Source organism: Chanodichthys erythropterus, chromosome 22 (assembly GCF_024489055.1).
Source record: "Chanodichthys erythropterus isolate Z2021 chromosome 22, ASM2448905v1, whole genome shotgun sequence".
Lineage (NCBI taxonomy): Eukaryota > Metazoa > Chordata > Actinopteri > Cypriniformes > Xenocyprididae > Chanodichthys > Chanodichthys erythropterus.
In genome coordinates this window covers 27,129,199-27,149,765 of record NC_090242.1, presented here as the reverse complement: position 1 = coordinate 27,149,765, position 20,567 = coordinate 27,129,199, and the positions used below count along the sequence as shown (strand labels likewise).

Genomic DNA, 20,567 nt, shown 5'->3' with positions numbered 1-20,567 from the left:
CTCAGTCATTCTCAGTGTGAAAAGATGAATCTCATAATCATACAGCCACTGCTGGAAAGGGTTCAAATATGCAGAAGATGCTGGAAAACTGAAGAATTTGCAAGAACTGGAGCTCAGTTTAACTGCTCAGGACAAACAAGAGACTCATGAACAACCATCACAAAACATAAAAACAGTCGTGGATCATCAGGTAACCACACACAGTATTGAGAATCAATGGTAGGTACATTTTTGAACGGGTCATTTTTTATAAATTCAGCTATTTTTTGACTATATGTATCTTTTATGCAAAATATCTTATTCAGGACAGTACTAAATAAAAAATAACACAAATTTTGCATTATCCCTCTTATTTTGCAGATTCTGCAATGGGTATGTAAACTTTTGAGCACAACTGTATATACATATATACTACATACACACACTATTCAAACGTTTGGGATTGGTACGATTTTTTATGTTTTTAAAAGAAGTTTTGTCTGCTCACCAAGGCTGCATTTATTTAATTAAAAATACAGTAAAAACAGTAATATTGTGAAATATTATTACAATTTAAAATAACTGTTTGAATATATTTCACAAAGTAATTTATTCCTGTGATGGCAAGGCTGAATTTTCAGCATCATTACTCCAGTCTTCATTGTCACATGATCCTTCAGAAATCATTCTAATATGCTGATTTGCTGCTCAAGAAACATTTAATGTGTACAATTGTACAAAATATTTGTGTACAATATTTTTTTTCAGGATTATTTGATGAATAGAAAGTTCAAAAGAACAGTGTTTATCTGAAATCTAATCTTTTGTAACATTATAATTCACTTTACTGCCACTTTTGATTGATTTAATGCATCCTTGCTGAATAAAAGTATTCATTTCTTTAAATTCTTTTCAGAAAAATAAAAATAAAAATTCTTACTGACCCCAAACTTTTGAACAGTAGTGTATAATGCTACAGAAGCTTTGTATTTCAGATAAATGCTGTTCTTTTGAACTTTCTATTCATCAAGGAATCCTGAAAAAAAAAGCACACAACTGTTTTCAACATTGAAAATAATCATAAATGTTTATTGAGCAGCAAATCAGCATATTAGAATGATATCTGAAGGATCATGTGACACTGAAAACTGGAGTAACGATCCTGAAAATTCAGCTTTGCATCACAGGAATATATTACTTTGTCAAATATATTTAAATAGTACACAGTTATTTTAAATTGTAATAATATTTCACAATATTACTGTTTTTTAGTGTATTTTTAATTAAATAAATGTAGCCTTGATGAGCAGACGAAACGTCTTAGTGGTTCCAAACTTTTGGACTGTATGTATATATATGTATTGTGTTATTCTATTTATCACCCTTATCCCTCTGTACTTTTTCACATACTTGACATTAAAACTCACTACTCTTATTCTGCTGATTCTGAAATAGCCTAAGTCTGGTAAATATATAGGAGAGCCAGGGGTTAGTTGTCACATGAATTTGTCACAAGGGCTAAATCTCACTAACCATAAGGTATGGAGAGAAAAAGTTCAATTACACGAATACTTGTTTTCTTTAGCAATGGTTTTTCCAACAAAACTTAAGTTGGGCTAATTTGTTTGTGAATGTAGTCCTTCAACCCCGACTAAACCCCAACATCATAATTTTGTAAAGTTGTTGGATATGGGGACAAAGCCCCTAAGCTATGGAATGTGCTTCCTCTGCCTGTCAGACATGTACCAACTTTGGGTCATTTTAAAAAACTACTTTGTATGTTTTATACAATATATATTTGTATATATAGGCTATATAACATTAACATTACTTAGAATCTCAAGCCCTTATAACATCATAGAGGAAATAGAACGTTCGCGCGGGACTAAAAAGCGAGAAACTCACCTGCTCACTTTGTAGCGAGTAAGGAGTTGTTATCAACAGTGTTTACAGTGCGTTTGCAGTTGTTGATAGCGTTTTATCGTGTTGATTATGGGACAGCGACTATCTCGTAAAGAGAAATCGGAGGGAGGAGGCGAGTGTGTGCACGGGGTAAATCCCTGTACACCACTGACACCCACCGACCACAAGGCGGAGCAACATCCTCGTCCTGACGAGACGCCTGTGGGTACCGGTGAGATAGGCGGGCAGGAGAGAAAGGAGAGAGGGGGAGAGCGGACAAAGAAGAAGAAGCAGAAAAAGAGGAGGTTTCGAAAGTTTGCCTCTTTTTTCTCTTGTTTGTCTCGCCCCAAATCCACCGAAGCTCAGGGTGAGCATGTAGAGCAGGGTGAGGTGGACCAGGACACTGATGAGCTCCCATCCAGGAGGTGCAATGATGGTAAATGACAAGCAGAACTTCAAAACGTCTCTTAATCATTTACACACAATATAATTGCCACATTACAATTGCACATTATAAAAGTGCAGATCAATAACTTTCCACGACACGTGATAAATTCTTTAATATAGATGAAAAATTGTTTGAAAACGTTTAATCGTTCAAGATGTCAAGTAACCAAAGTTTCCACTAAATTAAGAATGCAATATTTTATGTAGTTATATTATTTGATTAAAACAAGTGTTGATATTCCTCTCTTTAGATCAGGCTTCTCTACAGGATGTCATCTGTACTGTGGAGGACAATGATCATCAGGAACCTCCATCCAGTAGTCCTGAAGTCTCTCCTGCTGCCGAGGACCAGCGAGTGGAGGACGTCCAGCCTCAAGATCAGGACAGTTCAGCCAGTCTGTCAGTGGGTGAATGTCCACCACATCTGCTGAGACAGCTGGACTGTGATGAGATCATGAGGATCGAGAGTGAGTTTACTGTCATAACAGAAATAAAACACACACACATTACAATATGTTATTTTGTAATATATAATATATGTATATTTAAAGTGTATATTTTATACACTTTTTAATCACCATGTAGCTTGTTTGCAGTTCACTTAAATAGTCCTGCAGTGTGACAAATTCATTCCATACATTTCTCAAGTAATGTGAGATCATTAATAGTACAGGTATAATAATGATATGAAAATTACAAGCAATGTTAACATAGTAACGAGTTGCACTGCAGGACACTGCTTTATTAAATAGTCAGAAATGAAATTAACTAATGATTTTTTCTTGTAATAGACCACATTTGCTGGAAATACACCATCGGCAAGAAGATGGGGGAAGGAGGATTCGGCTCTGTCTTTGAAGGGGTCCGTTGCAAGGATGGCCTTGTGGTGGCTGTGAAATTTACAGCAAAGACAGAGAACGAGCCGTACATCAGCCTTGTAAGTAGACTAAACTCTCTATGTTGTCTCTTCTATAATATTTTATATTAATGTAAATCACAGAGTGAAAATATTTCTCTAGATAATCAGACTGGGCTAAATCCTCATTTGAGAAACCACTTCCATCTAATTATTGTGAAAACTGTCTTTCTCTTAGCCTGACCATCCCAGGCCAGTTCCCCTTGAGGTGGCCCTGACAGTCTTGGCCAATCAAGGCCCCAGCTGTGCCCACATCATTAAGCTGATAGACTGGCAGGACCATCCCAACCAGACCATCATGGTCTTAGAGCGGCCCATACCCTGTATGGACATGCACAGTTTTTGGGAGCATCACGGCGGCCTCTTTAGTGAGGAGTTGGCGCGTCATTTCATGCAGCAGGTGATAGACGCTGCTGCCGTCTGCTGTTCCCGGGGGGTCTTTCACAGGGACATCAAGATGCCCAACCTCCTGGTCAACACAGAGACCCTTGAGGTTAAATTGATTGATTTTGGCTGTGGGGACCTCCTAAGAAGCTCGTCCTACCTTACCTACAGTGGTATGTTTTATCTTTCACACATGTAGTTAGGGACTTCAACTCTAGTGACCAGTTACACCATGTCTTAATCAGACGGGACATCGCAAGATTTTAACAACGCACTAAACAAAATTTCCAGAAGAAGAAAAGCCAATCATACTATTATTTTTGTTTACTAAAATTAAATGCCATTTCAGTCAGAGTAAAGTGAGAAAACATGCAGCGGTAAAGCAAACTTAGACATGAGACAAACTCTTTCCTCCAGGGACAGCAAGGTACTGCCCTCCGGAGTACTTCACGAAGGGTGAGTACCATGCGAAGCAGGCAACGGTGTGGTCGCTGGGAGTGCTGCTGTTTGCCATGATCACCAGCCTTTATCCAGACAGCAGCGATATAAATTTGATGGATGCAGATATCTGGTTCCAGCCGGGCTTCTCAGATGGTGAGAATTTCATTACAACAAAGAAGGACAATGGAACTCTTATACATGCAAAACAGAGAAAGCAAATATGAATAATGCAGGAATCTCCCCCAGTTTTACAGCTAACAGAACAAGTGTAGAGTTGAAGGTAATAATCAGACATCTCTCCATCTTTCTGCACAGAATGCTGCCGTTTTATTCGGGGTTGCCTGAAGAGCGAGCCAGAAGAGAGGCTTCATCTGGAGGAGATGCTCTTCCATGACTGGTTCAAGGTACTGAGTCTAAGAGAATCTAAATTATTGAAGATATAATGACATTTGTTTTGTTTTTTAGTTGGGTTTGATTATCTGAATACAGACATCAGCTTCCTTACGATGCCTTTCATTAAGTGCTGCAACTGTCATAAATCTGTCCTCATCCACTGCACAGAAGACAAGTTGTATTCTTATACCTTATGAACTGTTTCTCTAATGTGTACAATTTCTAATTGTGTTCCAGGTCGCCCTGTAGGTCATGGAAAAGAGGGTCAGCCTTGCGTCTTGTGGGGCTGGCATGGGTGGCCCCTCCATCCCTCCAGCCTTTGCGTCTTGCGGGGCTGGCACTGGTGGCCCCTCCATCCCTCCAGCCTTTGCGTCTTGCGGGTCTGGCATTGGTGGCCCCTCCATCCCTCCAGCCTTTGCGTCTTGCGGGGCTGGCACTGGTGGCCCCTCCATCCCTCCAGCCTTTGCGTCTTGCGGGGCTGGCATGGGTGGCCCCTCCATCCTTAGCGTCTTGCGGGGCTGGCATTGGTGGCCCCTCCATCCCTCCAGCCTTTACGTCTTGCGGGGCTGGCAGGCCTTGGTTGCGTCTGGCACCTTGGCTGCTACGGATCCACAGCTCTGTGTCATTGCAGCCTCAGTTGCAAAGCTTCCCAGAGGTTCCTGACATGACCCACAGGGTCACACTGATGCCCGTCATGTTCGCCTCAAAGATTCATGCCAAGACTGGCAAGCAGCGATGGCCTTCCACTGTTTCCTGTCATAGCCTCAGTCAGAGCTGGTGTCTAAGGCTCCAGTCCCAGAGCTCCTCTCTCAACATCCCTGGTCACAGAGGTTCCTGCTAGCTGCTCTGGTTCAAAAGATTTCTGCCTTCACAGCATTAGAGGATCCTTTCACAACCACATTAAACTACATTGTTTGTGAAAATAAACACAAAATGTGTTATTTTATTGAGAAAACAATATGATAATCAGGATATAAACTATTCCTAATATTCTTCAGTATTAGAAAGGTAGAGAGCCTCTAGTTGTGCTGGTTTATATTTATCACTTCACCAGTCAAGAGTGTGGTAATTCACATAATAAACTCAGGTAAGTAGAGCCAGGTAAGTAAAGGTCAGATACACCATTTATTATTGTAACCAGCCTTTTGAAAGCTTTTCTGATGTCATCTTTCCAGGAATGTAATATGAACGTTGCTCAAAGTAACATTTATCTTTAGCAACACTGAAAGTGAACAGCACAGCAGGCACATACCAGTATAAACATAGATATCTATAGGTACAATATGCATCACATGACTAAACATGCAGCATCATTTTCAAATACCTCTTGAGTCCACACTATAATTTGAAAATGGCATTGTCAAATTTATTCACTTGCGATATACAAAAGCCATATACAAAAAAAACAAAAACAGCAATATTTTTTATAGAACTTTTTTTTTTATCTCAAAACCTTATAATTACTAAGGTATTCAATATCTAACTTTTTGCCTTACATTTGACATTAGATGCACTTTTTTATCTCAAAAAAGAAGAGAAACACAAAACGTGACATTTACTATTGACGAATGAGTCTTGTTTAATATATGAGTGCATGGCAGATCTAATGATATTTTTTTATATGCAGTGCACCAATGCATGTAAAAAACATAATGTGTGATTTGTACACTGACCATCAGTAGAGACAAATTAATTCACATTCAGTCAACATTATAAATATCTAAAATAAGTATGCAGCCTCCAATCTCCATGCACTATGAATGAGTGAAATCAAACTCCATCTTTGATGCCCAGCAAGTCTCTGGTAAGCTCTTGGTCCTCATTGTCCACTATAGTGCTGTGAACTGAAGACATCTGAGGAGAATCTGTTTCTGCACAGAAGAGAGGTGAACCTTACAGTAGCACATTTCACGAGTTCACACTTACAAATAATCAGATAGACTAAAAAGTATGTGAATTTGGCATGCTGTACAAGGGGAGGGTTCCGAGCTTGGAAGTTTGGCCTGAACCCAGAGTCCCCCTGTATCCCTGGCTAGGATAGCAACCAGGCAAGTGTGATAGAGGGATGTAGAAAACTGTCGAGGAACATAGGTGAGTCAGCTATGTATATATATATATATATATATATATAGGCCTCTTCTCATTATGATTATCGTGTTCCTCCCAAACTTTGTTATCATTGTGCATCATTGATGGTTTCATATATTAGAATAATGTCAAATAGGATGCTATTCTTTCGATATCTGTCACACACACACAAACACACACACACAAAAAAAGGAATGCATGTACTTACTGTTTTCTGTGTTTATTGTCCTCACAGAGACAAGAGTGATGCTCTCTTTCTCACAGTTGCTGCTCACATTGCTTGATCAAAATTGAGACAGTAGCTTAAATGTATTTTCAACTGATCTGTTATCTAACTATAGTACGTAATATTATATAATATTTTATTAATCTTTTTTCTTATATACATAAAACAAGCAATGATGATAATTGCACATTCACAGTTCTGTCATGACAACTCTTGGAGTGTCTGGCTGTTGCTGCAGAGCAAGCACAGGACTTGCTACTGCCAATACACACAACATGCTGCTGTGAGCAAGACAAACATGCTTTCTGCTGTACAAAATAGCATGCAGGAATTACCCGTAGAAGATCTAAACAGGTGGAGCTGGGGAAGGTGGAGGGTTTCTGAAAGCGCACTGCAACTGCTACAGCAAATGCTAACCAAGTATTTGAAGGTTGAGCAACAAGCTCATTGGTTCTTGATGTATCAGTAGCCAATCAGCTGTGCCCTTAGAGAATGATGTGATTGCAAGCAGGTTGAGTTAAGGACCTATTAGCCTGTGCCATCTACTGTAGAGTTACATGACAGAACTTTGTATTTGTGTGTTGGTTTGTCCTCACCTGTCCAATACCACAGAGTCATAGCTTTTAATACCTATTCAAAACAAAACAAAACTGTTTTTAAGCTCGTAGCCATGTATGCTTTGAAAAGTAATCTTTAGACTGACAGAATGAGAGAGAAACCCACCCTTGTGCTGCCTGGTATCTTTACACCGTCCTCTGATATTGATAGCGGTCACCAAGATCACCATGACAACAATTAAAATGAGTATAAGGCTCATCACACCTGTAATTGCAGACAGGAAATATTTTAGCACAGGAAATAATGTGCGTAATGAGAGTATCAGTATAAAACCTACCAAAGGCAAGCAAAGTGAGACTGCTGTCTGGTGCTTGTGAAGGTGTTGCCGTCATTTCTGGCATGTTGATGTTTGAAATAACTGTTGTTGAAGTCATGGGACGTTCATAAGCACCAACTGCACATAGAAATAATTGTTTAATGTTGTCTAAAATGAAAAATGCTTGACTTTACTGTACAATATGACCAATTGTTCAACATACAGCTCAGATAAGGATACAATCTTTTTTTCCTCCACAGGCCTACATTTTAAATATACAGTACACTGTCATCCACTTCCACTGATTTTGAACCCAGGGATTCAACCATCCAGCTAACAGAATATGGCTACTTTGGCTAACGTTCTGGTAAGATTCTCTCGAAGTAATAATGAACAAACATTCAAAGTTATCTGGTCTTGAATAATGTTCTCAAAATATATGCACATAAATTAGATGTTCATCTAACATTTAAATGTTATTAACTTAATTGTTTCAGAATGTTCAGAGAAAATTCAAAAGTAACTTTAGTTCACAAAAATAACTTTATTAGTAGATAAGCAAGATTACAAACAACCATGAAAAGTCAAAATCTTCTCCCATGTTCTAAATATTTTAATTAAAAGCAGTTAAAGGGTTAAGGCATCTTTACACAGCCGATTTATGGCTGTTCTGAAGCGGGTCTGTACCTGCTCAGAATTCAGTGTAAAGACGCAATGCCGTGTTAAAGAAGACCTAAAATACGCCGGGTCTGACCCACCTCAGCCCCTAGTATCAAAGGCGAGTCTGATTCTGTTCTGGTTCAGTGTAAATGAACGCGAAATATAGCCACTCTAAACTACGTCATTGCCATGACAACCAAAAGCATTCCAGTCAGCTCAGGCGGCGCGAGTTTCAAGAAGCATGAAACGAAACATATAACTTAGGGCAAATAATAAAAATAATGTCTTCCAACAAGGGCAGGGGCGTAAATTTCATCGGACAGTAGGGGGGGACAATAAACATAAAATTTCTCAAGAGCAATTTTTGAAGGGGACACAAATAATACAGCCACAATTTTACTTATAAAGGATATATGCAGGGGTTAAATTGAGCCGGGGCCGTCTGGGGCTGAGCCCCGGGACATAGGCTTATCAGGGCTCGACATTAACAATTAATTTTTTGAAGGGGCAAGAGAAAGAGAGCTTTACTTGTCCTGATTAAAAAATCAATAACAAAAAGTTAGGGAATCACCAAAATGCAAGCATGATTCTATTACATTTAGTGTAAGTGGCGATTGATAATGGATAATATAAATATTAATAAATATTTTATTAATGAATGATTCAGCGTTTTGAACGAATCGGTTGAGTCAAAGATTCAGTAATAGCCTATTCCAAAACACCTGCCTCATTCTTGAATGAATCAGCCATTTGAACAAATCGTTTGAATGAATGACTAGGACAGTCACTTGCCGCAACCTACTACCAGTTCAGTTTCATGTTTAAATTTTCCCAACATTTCTTATTTATATATTCAAAAATATTTAAAGAATATCATAACATTATTTAATGCAGTTGTAATTTTTCAGTGTAAATTATTTAATTTGATTCATAACAGTCCTGCTTTATTTTTCTTATTGAATTTATTGATCAAATGTAAAAAAAAAAAAAATGAAATAAGATTAGGGGAAAAAATGCCCTTGGGGTAAATATCACAAATATGCAGATATAAATATGACGGAACACTGTTGAGAATATAGCTTCAGAATAAATTATATTTACACCAAAAAAAATCCAATTTTTTCCAGACAACTTTTTTGGTCGGACAAGTGACCAATTTACTTGTCCAAAGGACAATACCCTGTATTTTGTATTGATATGCTCTCCTTTAGGCCTACAGAAAGATTTTGTTATCAGATGTAGCTTTGCACACTGCCAACATCTAGAATGATTTTGATCTGCATTTTAGTGTTCATAGCAGAGGGCTCTGTCGACTTATTTTTGGTTTGTCAATTGATAAGATTTTGTAGGCTTTGCATACTCATGTGCACTCCTCGAAAGCCTGAAATTTAACCACTGGATATATGTAACGTAATGTTACACAGAAGAAAACCTTACTACTATTATTAGTGTAGCATGTAGACTGCCATTATGCTCAATGTTTCTCTTTGGTTCAATTAAAAAAAAACTTACTAAATTGACCAAAATATTCAAAATCATTTATTTATTGGAATATTTTTTAAGTTTTTTACAACCAAGTCACCAAAATACGATGAATATACTTTGAGCAAAACCCAACACACAACAGTAAATCTTCTAGCCTTGTTAATTGTTGTTGGTGTGGGTGACATAGTATCCAACAAGCTATTGTAAACAAGCTACCAAACACGCTAGGTAACATTATAATTGCTAAAATAGCGGACTCACGGGAAAAAAAAAAATGTTATCATCTTGCTTTTTTTGTTATGACTAATTACTCAGCGTCGTCAGCATTAAAGCAAAAATAACCACTTCATCCGATGTTTTTGAATAAAATAGCCTTAACAGCCGACTTACTAGAGCTCCTCTCAACAACCGTCTGTCTTCTCTCCCGCCGGCGCCGCCGGATTTCTACACGCACGAGTGTGACGTGCGCGGTGGACCAAACCACTGTGAGGCAAGGGAGGGGTGACTCAAAATGTTTCTAAACTTAAAACGCCTGTTTGCGTTTGTATTGCTTTACTTCTTACACAATTATTTTAAATATATATAATTTATTTACAATACTTAGAGTGGTATTTAATTATATTTTTTTGGGGGGGACAGCACTCAGATAGGGGGGGTCATGTGCCCCCCCTCCCCCCCGCGATTTACGCCCCTGAACAAGGGGCATTAAAGTAAAAGAGTCCTGTACTCACATCGTGAAGCAAACCACCAAAATAACAGCAGAGAATCGTCGTGTGTCATCAATTGGCTTTCGCCGTTTGTAATCTTCCTATTAAGAGACTGTCAGATCAACGCGCTGCTACATTTCTCTCAGATAAGGTAAATGCTTAACACAATCGGCGTCACTTTGATTGTGTACTGTTATATTATATTCCAAAAATCATCTCCTTGAGGACGATATTACACCCACACACGACGGTCTGTCTGGTGATCTGCTGCTGCCTGATACACGCAAATGCTAGCATCATTTGTTGTTTCTGTCTCTTTGAAAAAAAAAAAAAAAAAAAATGTTCGACCTCTTTTAATCCTGTTGTGAACTACCCGGTGTAATAACGAATAATTTTTTTGTTGCATCGTTCAATTTTTATTATGACAAACATCAAAGCGTGAGATATAGCACGCAGTTTACTAACTTGTTACTTTAAATGTTCGTATTTTTTTTTTATTTCGAGTTATATTTCATTGTTTATTATTTATTTTTTTTTAAATTAATTTTGTTAAAACTCTTAGTTTTGAAATACTTATGTTCAAAGCATTGTTTCCCGCGATTTTAATTCCTGTGTAAATGCGTTTATGCCGCTTCAGAACAGCATTAAACGTTCTGTGTAAATGCACATTTTTGTGGTATTATGCCGCTTCAGAGTTGGTCTCTGCCGCTTTTTCTGTGTAAAGATGCCTTTAGTTCACCCAAAAATGAAAATTCTGTCATTTATTACTTACCCTCATGTCGTTTCACACCCGTAAGACCTTCGTTAATCTTCAGAACACAAATTAATATATTTTTGTTTAAATCCGATGGCTCAGTGAGGCCTCCGTAGGGATGTCACTTCCTCTGTCAAGATCCATATATGTACTAAAAACATATTTAAATCAGTTCATGTGAGTAGAGTGGTTCAATATTAATATTATAAAGCGGCGATACTTTTGGTGCGGAAAAAAAACAAAATAACTACTTAATTAGTGATGGCCGATTTCAAAACACTGCTTCATGAAGATTCGGAGCATAAATGAATCAGTGTATCGAATCATGAATCGGATCGCGGGTCAAACCGCCAAACTGCTGAAATCACGTGACTTCAGCAGATTCGACACACAGATTCACAATGATCCGATGCTTTCTGAAGCAGTGTTTTGAAATCGTCCATCACTAAATAAGTCGTTATTTTGTTTTTTTTGCCGCACCAAAAGTATTCTCGTCGCCTTATAATATTAATATTGAGCCACTGTACTCACATGAACTGATTTAAATATGTTTTTAGTACCTTTATGGATCTTGACAGAGGAAGTGACATTGCTCCCTATGTAACGTTAGGCCTCACGGAGCTATCGGATTTAAACAAAAATATATTAATTTGTGTTCTGAAGATTAACGAAGGTCTTACGGGTGTGGAATGACATGAGAGTGAGTAATAAATTACAGAATTTTCATTTTTGGGTGAACTAACCATTTAATAATTGCTACCTGGTGTGCTATTTGAAAGAAGAGAGGCTGGATCCATGAGTACCGCCTGGAGAAACAGTGGTAACGTTACAGGTACAACGCTTGAGCTGAATGAGCAGTGCTGCTATGTGCAAACTATACAGTATATTTACATCATCTGAAGTTATATTTGTGCCTTACCTGAGTGTCTGGAAGATAAAGGAGCTGTGGTTGTGCTCACGGTTGTTGAGGTGTGGTTGGTCATCATGACATCCTCATGTTGAGATGAAACAGTAAAAGACTCAGTTTTTCCTGTTTGGACTTCTGAAATAAAATTAAGACTGATATATTTAAATCAAGATAGGGATGAATATCATTTACAAGCAAACTGAGAATACACAGAAGAGTCTGATACCAATATTTTTTAAATTTTCCTTTCTAAACAGTATACAACAGTATAGTATAGTACCTCAAAGGTACACGTTAGCAGTGTTGGGAATATTACTTTGGAAATGTAATAGTTCAAGTTCAAGTTTGGTTTATTTCTAAAGCACGTTTAAAAACGGCCAGGACGACCAAAGTGCTGTACAACAATTAGAAGAGAAGTGTACATAAAATATAAAAGAAACAGTTAAAAGACAAAGAAACAGAAGGCAGAGAAATATGGACGTTATATACACACACATATCCACAAATATATACATCCATATGTATACACACATACATATACACCTACATTATATATATATATAGATATTTGCACATACACACACGTACATGAGACATAAATGATATACGCATACATGCACACATAAATACACCCCATATACACATATACAGACATACATATACATGCATGAACATACACATATATAATTACACTCAAATACCTACATTATATACCAAAAGCGTGAGAGAAAAGATGAGTTTTACAGATAGGTTACAGATTACAAGTTACCCTATTTAAAATGTAATAAGTATTGTAATTATTTCAGTTACTTTATTACAGTAATGTAACTGATTACTTTTCTAAATTTCTAACAAATGATTTTAACTGTTAATCATTTTCAAACATTTAAACCAGGCAGGGTTAACCTTATAGTAATACTCAACACTGAGACACTCAGACTTTAAAAATCCTCCATCACTTGAATTAAGATTATAATAATTTAATTATAAAGCACAGCCACCACAAAATCAGACTTTAGCACCTCTTTTTACTTTGAGATCGTTCTGAGCTTAAATACAGATTTAAAATCATAACAAGAAATAGTTTGATAGCTATGATGCTGTTTTTGAAACCAAATCTTTGCATCGCTATGACAGAATTTTTTTTTTTTTTTTTGCAATTTGGGAAATAAATCAATTATACAAATTAATATTATTCGACATATCCTATCTTATTACAGAAAATATTCAGTCAGATGTAACCCCCCTTTGTTATTGTTAACATTTTCATAAGTAACTAATTTAATTACACTTTTTTTTCTCAGTAACCATAACAGATTACAGTTACATTTATTTTGTAATTAAATTACGTAACTCCTTACATGTACTGTAAGTTACTCCCTAAAACTGTGAATACGTACTTCATAAAATTTCTTGTGATAACCTCACAGTTCACAGAAAGAACTACAATAGTAGATAAGCAAGATTACAAACAACCATGAAAAGTCAAAATCTTCTCCCATGGTGAATATTCTAATTACAAGCAGTTAATAATTAGGACCTGGTGTGCTATTTGAAGAAGAGAGGCTGGATCCATCAGTACTGCCTGGAGAAACAGTGGTACAGGTACTGAATGAGCTGAATGAGCAGTGCTGCTATACAGTATATTTACATCATCTAAAGTCATATTTGTGCCTTACCTGAGTATCTGGAAGATAAAGGAGCTGTGGTAGTGCTCACGGTTGTTGAGGTGGTCATGACATCCTTATGTTGAGTTTTTTCTGTTTGGACTGTTGAAATAAAATTTAAGACTGATATATTTAAATCAAGATAGCGATGAGTATCATTTACAAGCAAACTGAGAATATACAAAAGGGTCTGAGCCCAAATCTGAGACCATAATGAAAATCTGGGATTCAACATTTTATTTAATCCTGGAAATAAACAGAACAGAGCAATGGTCTGAAATATAGGGACTTTTATGCCCAATATATATATAAGCAATTTTATTTGTATATTTTATAAATTACTATACATGCTGAAGGACAGTGATGGGTAGTAACTGATTACATGTAATCTGGATTAGATAATCAGATTCCAAAAAATAAGTACTTGTAATTAGATTATATTATGTTTTAAAATACAATCAGACTAGTTTTTTTTTATTGATTACATGATTAGTACATGTTATTCTCACAATGGCAGTTTTTATGTATAATTCATTGATTCTCTCTACTATACTTTTTAAATCTTTTTTTTTTAACCTTTTATCTGGCCCACACATACATCCGCTCTAGCCTCTGAGTCCACTCCAGTCTCGGCTCCAGCCCCTAAGTCCACTCCAGAGTCCTGTTCAGTATGTTCTCCAGACTCAAGTTTCAAGTTTACTTTATTTATAAAGCACATTTAAAAAAGCAAAGTGCTTCACAAAAGAAACAGCATCATAAGAGTAGTAAGATCACATGAAACAGACTAAAAAAGAACCAGAAAAAAATAATAAAACACAAATAGAAAACATAATAGGCAGAAATATAAAACCTATTGGGCCAATGAAAACAGATGGGTTTTTAGAAGAGTCACCAGATCTTAGGCTTCTCGAGGGGATGTACTGATGCAGCAATTCAAATAGGTAGCCAGGTGCTTGATTGTGTAAAGATTTAAAAACAAATAATAAGATTTTAAAATGTATTCTAAATTGAACAGGCAACCAATGAAGGGCCTTTAAAAGCGGAATAGTGTGATCCCTTTTTTTCTTTTTTAAAAGAAATCTAGAGGCAGCATTTTGGACCAGTTGAAGATGGGCAAAATGCCACAGTATAATGAGTTACAGTAATCGAGACGTGACGTAATAAAAGCATGCACCGCCATCTCCAGAGTCTTATCAGTGAGGAAATGTTTAATTTTTGCAAGTATACGGAGCTGATGAAAACTGGACCCAGTTACAGTGGAAATTTTTTTATTAAATTTTATTGAATCATCTAAAATAACACCCAGATTCCGTACCTGTGAAGACATAAAAGCCGCTAGGGATCCCACATCAAAATTAAATGCTTTCATATTTTTGAAGGGCCAAAAACAATTACTTCAGATTTCTCCTCATTTAAGGATAAACATTTTTGAGATAACTCCACTCCAGTATGTTCTCCAGACTCCGCTTCAGTATGTTTTCCAGAGTCCGCTCCAGTATGTTCTCCAGACTCCACTCCAGTATGTTCTCCAGACTCCGCTTCAGTATGTTTTCCAGAGTCCGCTCCAGTATGTTCTCCAGACTCCACTCCAGTATGTTCTCCAGACTCCGCTTCAGTATGTTTTCCAGAGTCCGCTCCAGTATGTTCTCCAGACTCCGCTCCAGTATGTTCTCCAGAGTCCGCTCCAGTATGTTCTCCAGAGTCCGCTCCAGTATGCTCTCCAGAGTCCGCTCCAGTATGCTCTCCAGAGTCCGCTCCAGTATGTACTCCAGAGTCCGCTCCAGTATGTTCTCCAGAGTCCGCTCCAGTATGTTCTCCAGAGTCCGCTCCAGTATGTTCTCCAGAGTCCGCTCCAGTATGTTCTCCAGAGTCCGCTCCAGTATGTTCTCCAGAGTCCGCTCCAGTATGTTCTCCAGAGTCCGCTCCAGTATGTTCTCCAGAGTCCGCTTCAGTATGTACTCCAGAGTCCGCTCCAGTATGCTCTCCAGAGTCCGCTCCAGTATGCTCTCCAGAGTCCGCTCCAGTATGCTCTCCAGAGTCCGCTCCAGTATGCTCTCCAGAGTCCGCTCCAGTATGCTCTCCAGAGTCCGCTCCAGTATGCTCTCCAGAGTCCGCTCCAGTATGTTCTCCAGAGTCCGCTCCAGTATGTTCTCCAGAGTCCGTTCCAGTATGTTCTCCAGAGTCCGCTCCAGTATGTTCTCCAGAGTCCGCTCCAGTATGTTCTCCAGAGTCCGCTCCAGTATGTTCTCCAGAGTCCGCTCCAGTATGTTCTCCAGAGTCCGCTCCAGTATGTTCTCCAGAGTCCGCTCCAGTATGTTCTCCAGAGTCCGCTCCAGAATGCTCTCCAGTGTCTGCTTCAGCCCCAGAGCTCAGCCCAGGGAGCACTGCACTGTCCACAATGGCCCTGGCAGTGTGTGTCTGGGCCACACACACATCCGCTCCAGCCCCTGAGCCTGCTCCAGAGTTCGCTAAGTCCCTGAGCCTGCTCCAGTCTCCAGCCCCTGAACCTGCTCCAGAGTCCGCTCCAGCCCCTGAGTTCGCTCCAGCCCCTGAGCCCACTCCAGAGTCCGCTTCAGCCCCTGAGTTCACTCCAGAGTGGGCTCAGCCCCTGGCTATACGTCCCTGGCCATAGTGACCGAGCCAAGCTCCCATGGCAAGGCCATGGAGGCCAATCCTCCCTGCATCACTGAACAGCTGGCGCCTCCCTGGCACCCAAACTGCCAACACCGCCATGGGCCCTATTTAAGCCCTGAGTTCTCACCAGTCATATGTCCGTTCTTGTTTGGTAATAGTTTTCTCCTGTGTGATTAAAGTCTATTCCTAGTATTCTTTGTCTTTGCAAACTTTATCTACATTTATCTAAATCTATTTAGCAACCCATGATGCTTATATATGTTTAGAAGCTTTTCCGGTTTTGTGAAAGTGCACACACAGACCTGTTTTCTCAACAGCGCAACATAACATATTACAATGAACTCCTGATGAACAAATTAATTATTATTTAAATTATCACCCAGTGAGTCATTTAACCACATATTACAGTCTCTCGAAGGCTTTGTCTTTCAAACACTTTAAAATCCAGTCCTGGAAACCCTGATGTAATGTAGTATTTAATGCACTTCATGTTGTTGATAACAAAGAATTTAATATATTTTCTTTCTTTTTGTATTTTTATATCAATATGGTACAAGATTACCCGATTCAAATCAATGTGATAAATGAGTTAGGTCAAAAGTAATCAGATTATATTACCTTAGATGTGTAATGTAACATTACTACAATTTTTATCATGTAATTTGAAATCGGTAACTTATTACAATTTGTAAGTAATCTACCCAGCACTGCTGAAGGAATAATGACATCTTGCGCTTAATATGTAATAGGTTCATATGAAGTAACATCACAGATACATTTAGAAAGCATGTTATTGAACATTGTGTGGAAATTTTAATTTTTCATATGCTTTTTATCTGTATTCTTGTGAAATATGATGCTTATGGAACATGGTATGATGTTGGCTTAAGTAGTAGTGTTAACATAGATGTCAGAAATAGAAAGAGAAAGATATGGTATGGGGAAATGCAAGATGTATGTTAAAAACATGTCTGTGCTAACAATGTGTGGAAAGTTACAGCCATCATTATGATGAATCCCTGAATTCATGAGGCTGTGTGATTTTGAACTAATGTGTCTCTATCATAGTTTTTACTTCTGCAGGTCATTAGACATGGCAGAGGATAATTCCAAGGCAATGGTGGTGGTAAAGATGAAGACTGATTTTGCATTTTCAAGAGAAAGTTAAGTGCATTCAGCATTTAAACTAAAGAGACCCTCAAAAATGGCAACTGGCATTTCATATTTTAGATGGTGGTAAGGTTTTCTTTATTTGAAAGTGAAAACATTTACATTTGACCAAGGGTTATGTATAGTAATTTGATGTTAAATTCAGTCTAAGTTACAGTCTTAAGAGGCTGCTGAAGTGATTATTTGTGAAGAGAGAGAGAGACGGCTGGGGTAGAGGCAAGGACACTCTGTCTGTCTGTTATCAGTCTGATAAAGTTTAAACAAAACAAAGCAATGAGACTAGAACCAAAACAACCCAGCTGACTTTTGTGAAAAATAATTATAGTTAACAGAGATGTTTTGAGACTGAATAAAAGATCATGTAAAAAACTAAGTAAAGATCTACAGAAAAATGGGAAGTTTTAAAAATATGCTTTTAGATTTAACACCAAAGCAACTTTGAAAGTGAGCAGTTTATAGTCATGTGTGTCTAGTGTGAGTGAGTGTGAGAGTGACTGGAATTTATGTTTTGTACAGTATGTGTTAGTTTGGGGAAAATCCATAGAGAGTGTATAAGTCATTAACTAGTGTGAAAGAGTGTTTTATCGTTACAGATGGGTTAAGTGAAATGAGAAATTTGGAGAAGCAGATATTTGGATTGAATCTGATGAAAAGACGATACAGAACATGGGACAAGCTTTAAGTGGATTGTTTATCCAGCTCTGTCTACTAATGGTAATTATGACCACTTTTGTCATTTATGATATTGATTTGAATTACTCTCTGGATCAATAAGTTTAAGTAATTATGGAAAATTGCATAAATGTGACATAAGAACTTAAATTTACTGTATAAGATACATTAAGATGAATATGGATGATTAGTGGTTAATCCTCAAAGAATGTGATAGTAAAATGTGACCGAGGTATTTGACTTCATGGTAAAGCCCATTCTTTATCTATCCTATTTAGCTTGCGAAAACACAGGGTCTTATCCCCACAGAAAAAGCCTTAAGCATTTTCAAATTTTCTTCACAAACTTAAGAGTGTGATGTGAAATGAAGTAGAAGTAATCATTAGTTATCAATGAATGATAAGAAGAGGGAATTGTTGTGGAACTTTTAATTTCTTCATATGCTTTTTATCTGTATTCTTGTGAAATATGATCCTTATGGAACATGGTATGATGTTGGCTTAAGTGGTAGTGTTTAACATAGTGTTAACATAGATGTCAGAAATAGTAAGAGAAAGATATGGTATAGGGAAATGCAAGATGTATGTTAAAAACATGTCTGTGCTAACAATGTGTGGAAAGTTACAGCCACTAAGAGATGTTCCTAATATGGTAAAAGGACAGAGGCTTCGGCCTCGGAGGTTAGAGATATAAAAGTGAGGGGAAGCTTTCGTTCTTGGTCTTACACTCTGCAGCTACTTATGTTTCTGTATGACCTGTCTGACCTTTCTTGCAAGAAATAACTCTTAACCAGTAGAGTCGGAGGAGTTGATTGTTTTGCCACAACATTAACCTATGACTATTATCTAAACAATGGTACAATGATGACTTGTAATTGTTTAATATGTTCAAACATCTTTAATATGGTAAATTCTTGTTTAGATTGAAAATGTTGTTACTGAGATTTATAGACAATATAACCCACCTGTTTTTGAATCAACAGACAATGGAGATAAAGTTGTATCTGGAAGGGCCGTACTTGTGAGGTTTGTGTCATTTCCTGTGCAGGTCCCATGGAAAACATACATTTTAAAATAGTTATACAGTCAAACCAAAAATTATTCAGACATTTTTGATATATTTGTACTAGTCGGTGCAGGACACTATAGTTCATTTATTTAAGTGAGGATGGCAAAATAAACTGTGACATATTATACCCAAAAATTCTTCATACAGTGCACTATCAGTAAAAATGATAAAAATTTGGAACCAAAAATTATTCAGACACTTTGACCTGACCATGTTTGCTTAAGTGTTATCTGACATAATTAAGATTATTTTTTCTGACACAGTTTAACCATTTTTTTTAAACTATAGTGAATAAACTGTATTAATGAATGAAATGTTCAAGGTTTCTGAATAAATTTGGGTTTGACTGTATATAAAATGGCAATAAAAAGATTTTGAACACTAAAGTTAGATTTTGCCTAAATGCTTTTGGGGGTCACTGTACTAGGTCAGTCACTATTTCAACTTAATATAGACAACTCATGATCATAGTTTGGCCACTAGCAAGATATAAGCAATTTTTCTTTAAATCTGAAAATACTTTATTTTACTTAGTAAGTAACACACACCCACACATTTAAATTGTCTTCTGACTGACTTACCTGCTGAGATGACGGATGAAGACGCAATCGTAAGAATGAGAAGAAAGAGAAGCAGCTCCATTGCTCAATCCAGATGGGTTTTACTGTCATCCGTCTACACGGAACCAGCCGTATGTATCCCGTATGTATAATTACGAAAATTAAATGTGTATTAAAACGACAAAGCAGAAAAACGCAACGGAAATGTTCTTGGGCAAGTGATTTTGGCTGAACCAGTATGTAGCAGTATTTCCTGTTGTGTATAATAAGAACACATGAGGGAGAGCACATAGTACTACAAAGCCCTACTGAGAAGCGTATGTATGGGTGTGTGTCAGTGGGCACTGAGCTCTGGTCTCAGTGACTGTGGAAGTTTCCTGTGGAAGAATAGCAGGAAACAGGTGGAATGAACTCATGGAAAAAAGCTCTCATTGATTGAGCATTTGAAACTTAGCAGATAAACATTATGCATATTATGGTTTTTGCATTTCTTAACATTAAAGGGTTAGTTCATCCAAAAAAGAAAATAATGTCATTTATTACTCACCCTCATGCCGTTCCACACCCGTAAGACCTTCGCTCCTCTTTGGAACACAAATTAAGATATTTTTTGATGAATTCTGATGGCTTAGT

At 37.5% G+C, this 20,567-nt stretch overlaps 2 protein-coding genes across 9 annotated transcripts; one reads left to right on the top strand and one right to left on the bottom strand.

Annotated features, from left to right (window-relative positions):
* Nucleotides 1-1,971: 1,971 nt before the first annotated feature.
* LOC137012280 (uncharacterized) lies at nt 1,972-5,303 on the top strand. Its single transcript, XM_067375411.1, has 8 exons — nt 1,972-2,317; nt 2,580-2,795; nt 3,120-3,265; nt 3,423-3,801; nt 4,046-4,222; nt 4,385-4,480; nt 4,535-4,589; nt 4,700-5,303. Exons 1-8 carry the CDS (start codon nt 1,972-1,974, stop codon nt 5,301-5,303), a joined length of 2,019 nt encoding a protein of 672 aa, XP_067231512.1.
* A 354-nt stretch (nt 5,304-5,657) lies between these two features.
* On the bottom strand, nt 5,658-20,247 carry ecscr (endothelial cell surface expressed chemotaxis and apoptosis regulator). 8 transcript variants are annotated; one of them, XM_067376190.1, is made up of 10 exons: nt 19,956-20,247; nt 19,271-19,345; nt 13,843-13,932; nt 13,704-13,748; nt 12,176-12,298; nt 7,672-7,788; nt 7,500-7,598; nt 7,373-7,406; nt 6,759-6,829; nt 5,668-6,333 (listed from the first exon to the last, which is right to left on the bottom strand). In XM_067376190.1, exons 1-10 carry the CDS (start codon nt 20,014-20,016, stop codon nt 6,233-6,235), a joined length of 816 nt encoding a protein of 271 aa, XP_067232291.1. In that variant the 5' UTR covers nt 20,017-20,247; the 3' UTR covers nt 5,668-6,232. The 8 variants fall into 8 exon arrangements, with proteins under 8 accessions (XP_067232289.1, XP_067232290.1, XP_067232293.1 ...); XM_067376188.1 differs by lacking the exons at nt 19,271-19,345; nt 19,956-20,247 and adding an exon at nt 14,407-15,011 and having other exon boundaries at nt 5,658-6,333; XM_067376189.1 differs by lacking the exons at nt 19,271-19,345; nt 19,956-20,247 and adding an exon at nt 14,407-15,011 and having other exon boundaries at nt 5,658-6,333; nt 12,176-12,295.
* Nucleotides 20,248-20,567: the final 320 nt, after the last annotated feature.

Excerpts from the sequence above, each read along its gene's own strand:
- LOC137012280 (XM_067375411.1), top strand. The coding sequence starts at position 1,972 with ATGGGACAGCGACTATCTCGTAAAGAGAAATCGGAGGGAGGAGGCGAG. Across the intron at positions 2,796-3,119 it reads TGAGATCATGAGGATCGAGA|ACCACATTTGCTGGAAATAC; the intron begins GTGAGTTTACTG and ends TTCTTGTAATAG. Across the intron at positions 3,266-3,422 it reads ACGAGCCGTACATCAGCCTT|CCTGACCATCCCAGGCCAGT; the intron begins GTAAGTAGACTA and ends TCTTTCTCTTAG.
- ecscr (XM_067376188.1), bottom strand. The coding sequence starts at position 14,548 with ATGTGCTTTATAAATAAAGTAAACTTGAAACTTGAGTCTGGAGAACAT. Across the intron at positions 13,749-13,842 it reads TTTATCTTCCAGATACTCAG|GCAGTACTGATGGATCCAGC; the intron begins GTAAGGCACAAA and ends CTGTTTCTCCAG. Across the intron at positions 7,599-7,671 it reads TCTCACTTTGCTTGCCTTTG|GTGTGATGAGCCTTATACTC; the intron begins GTAGGTTTTATA and ends CTGCAATTACAG.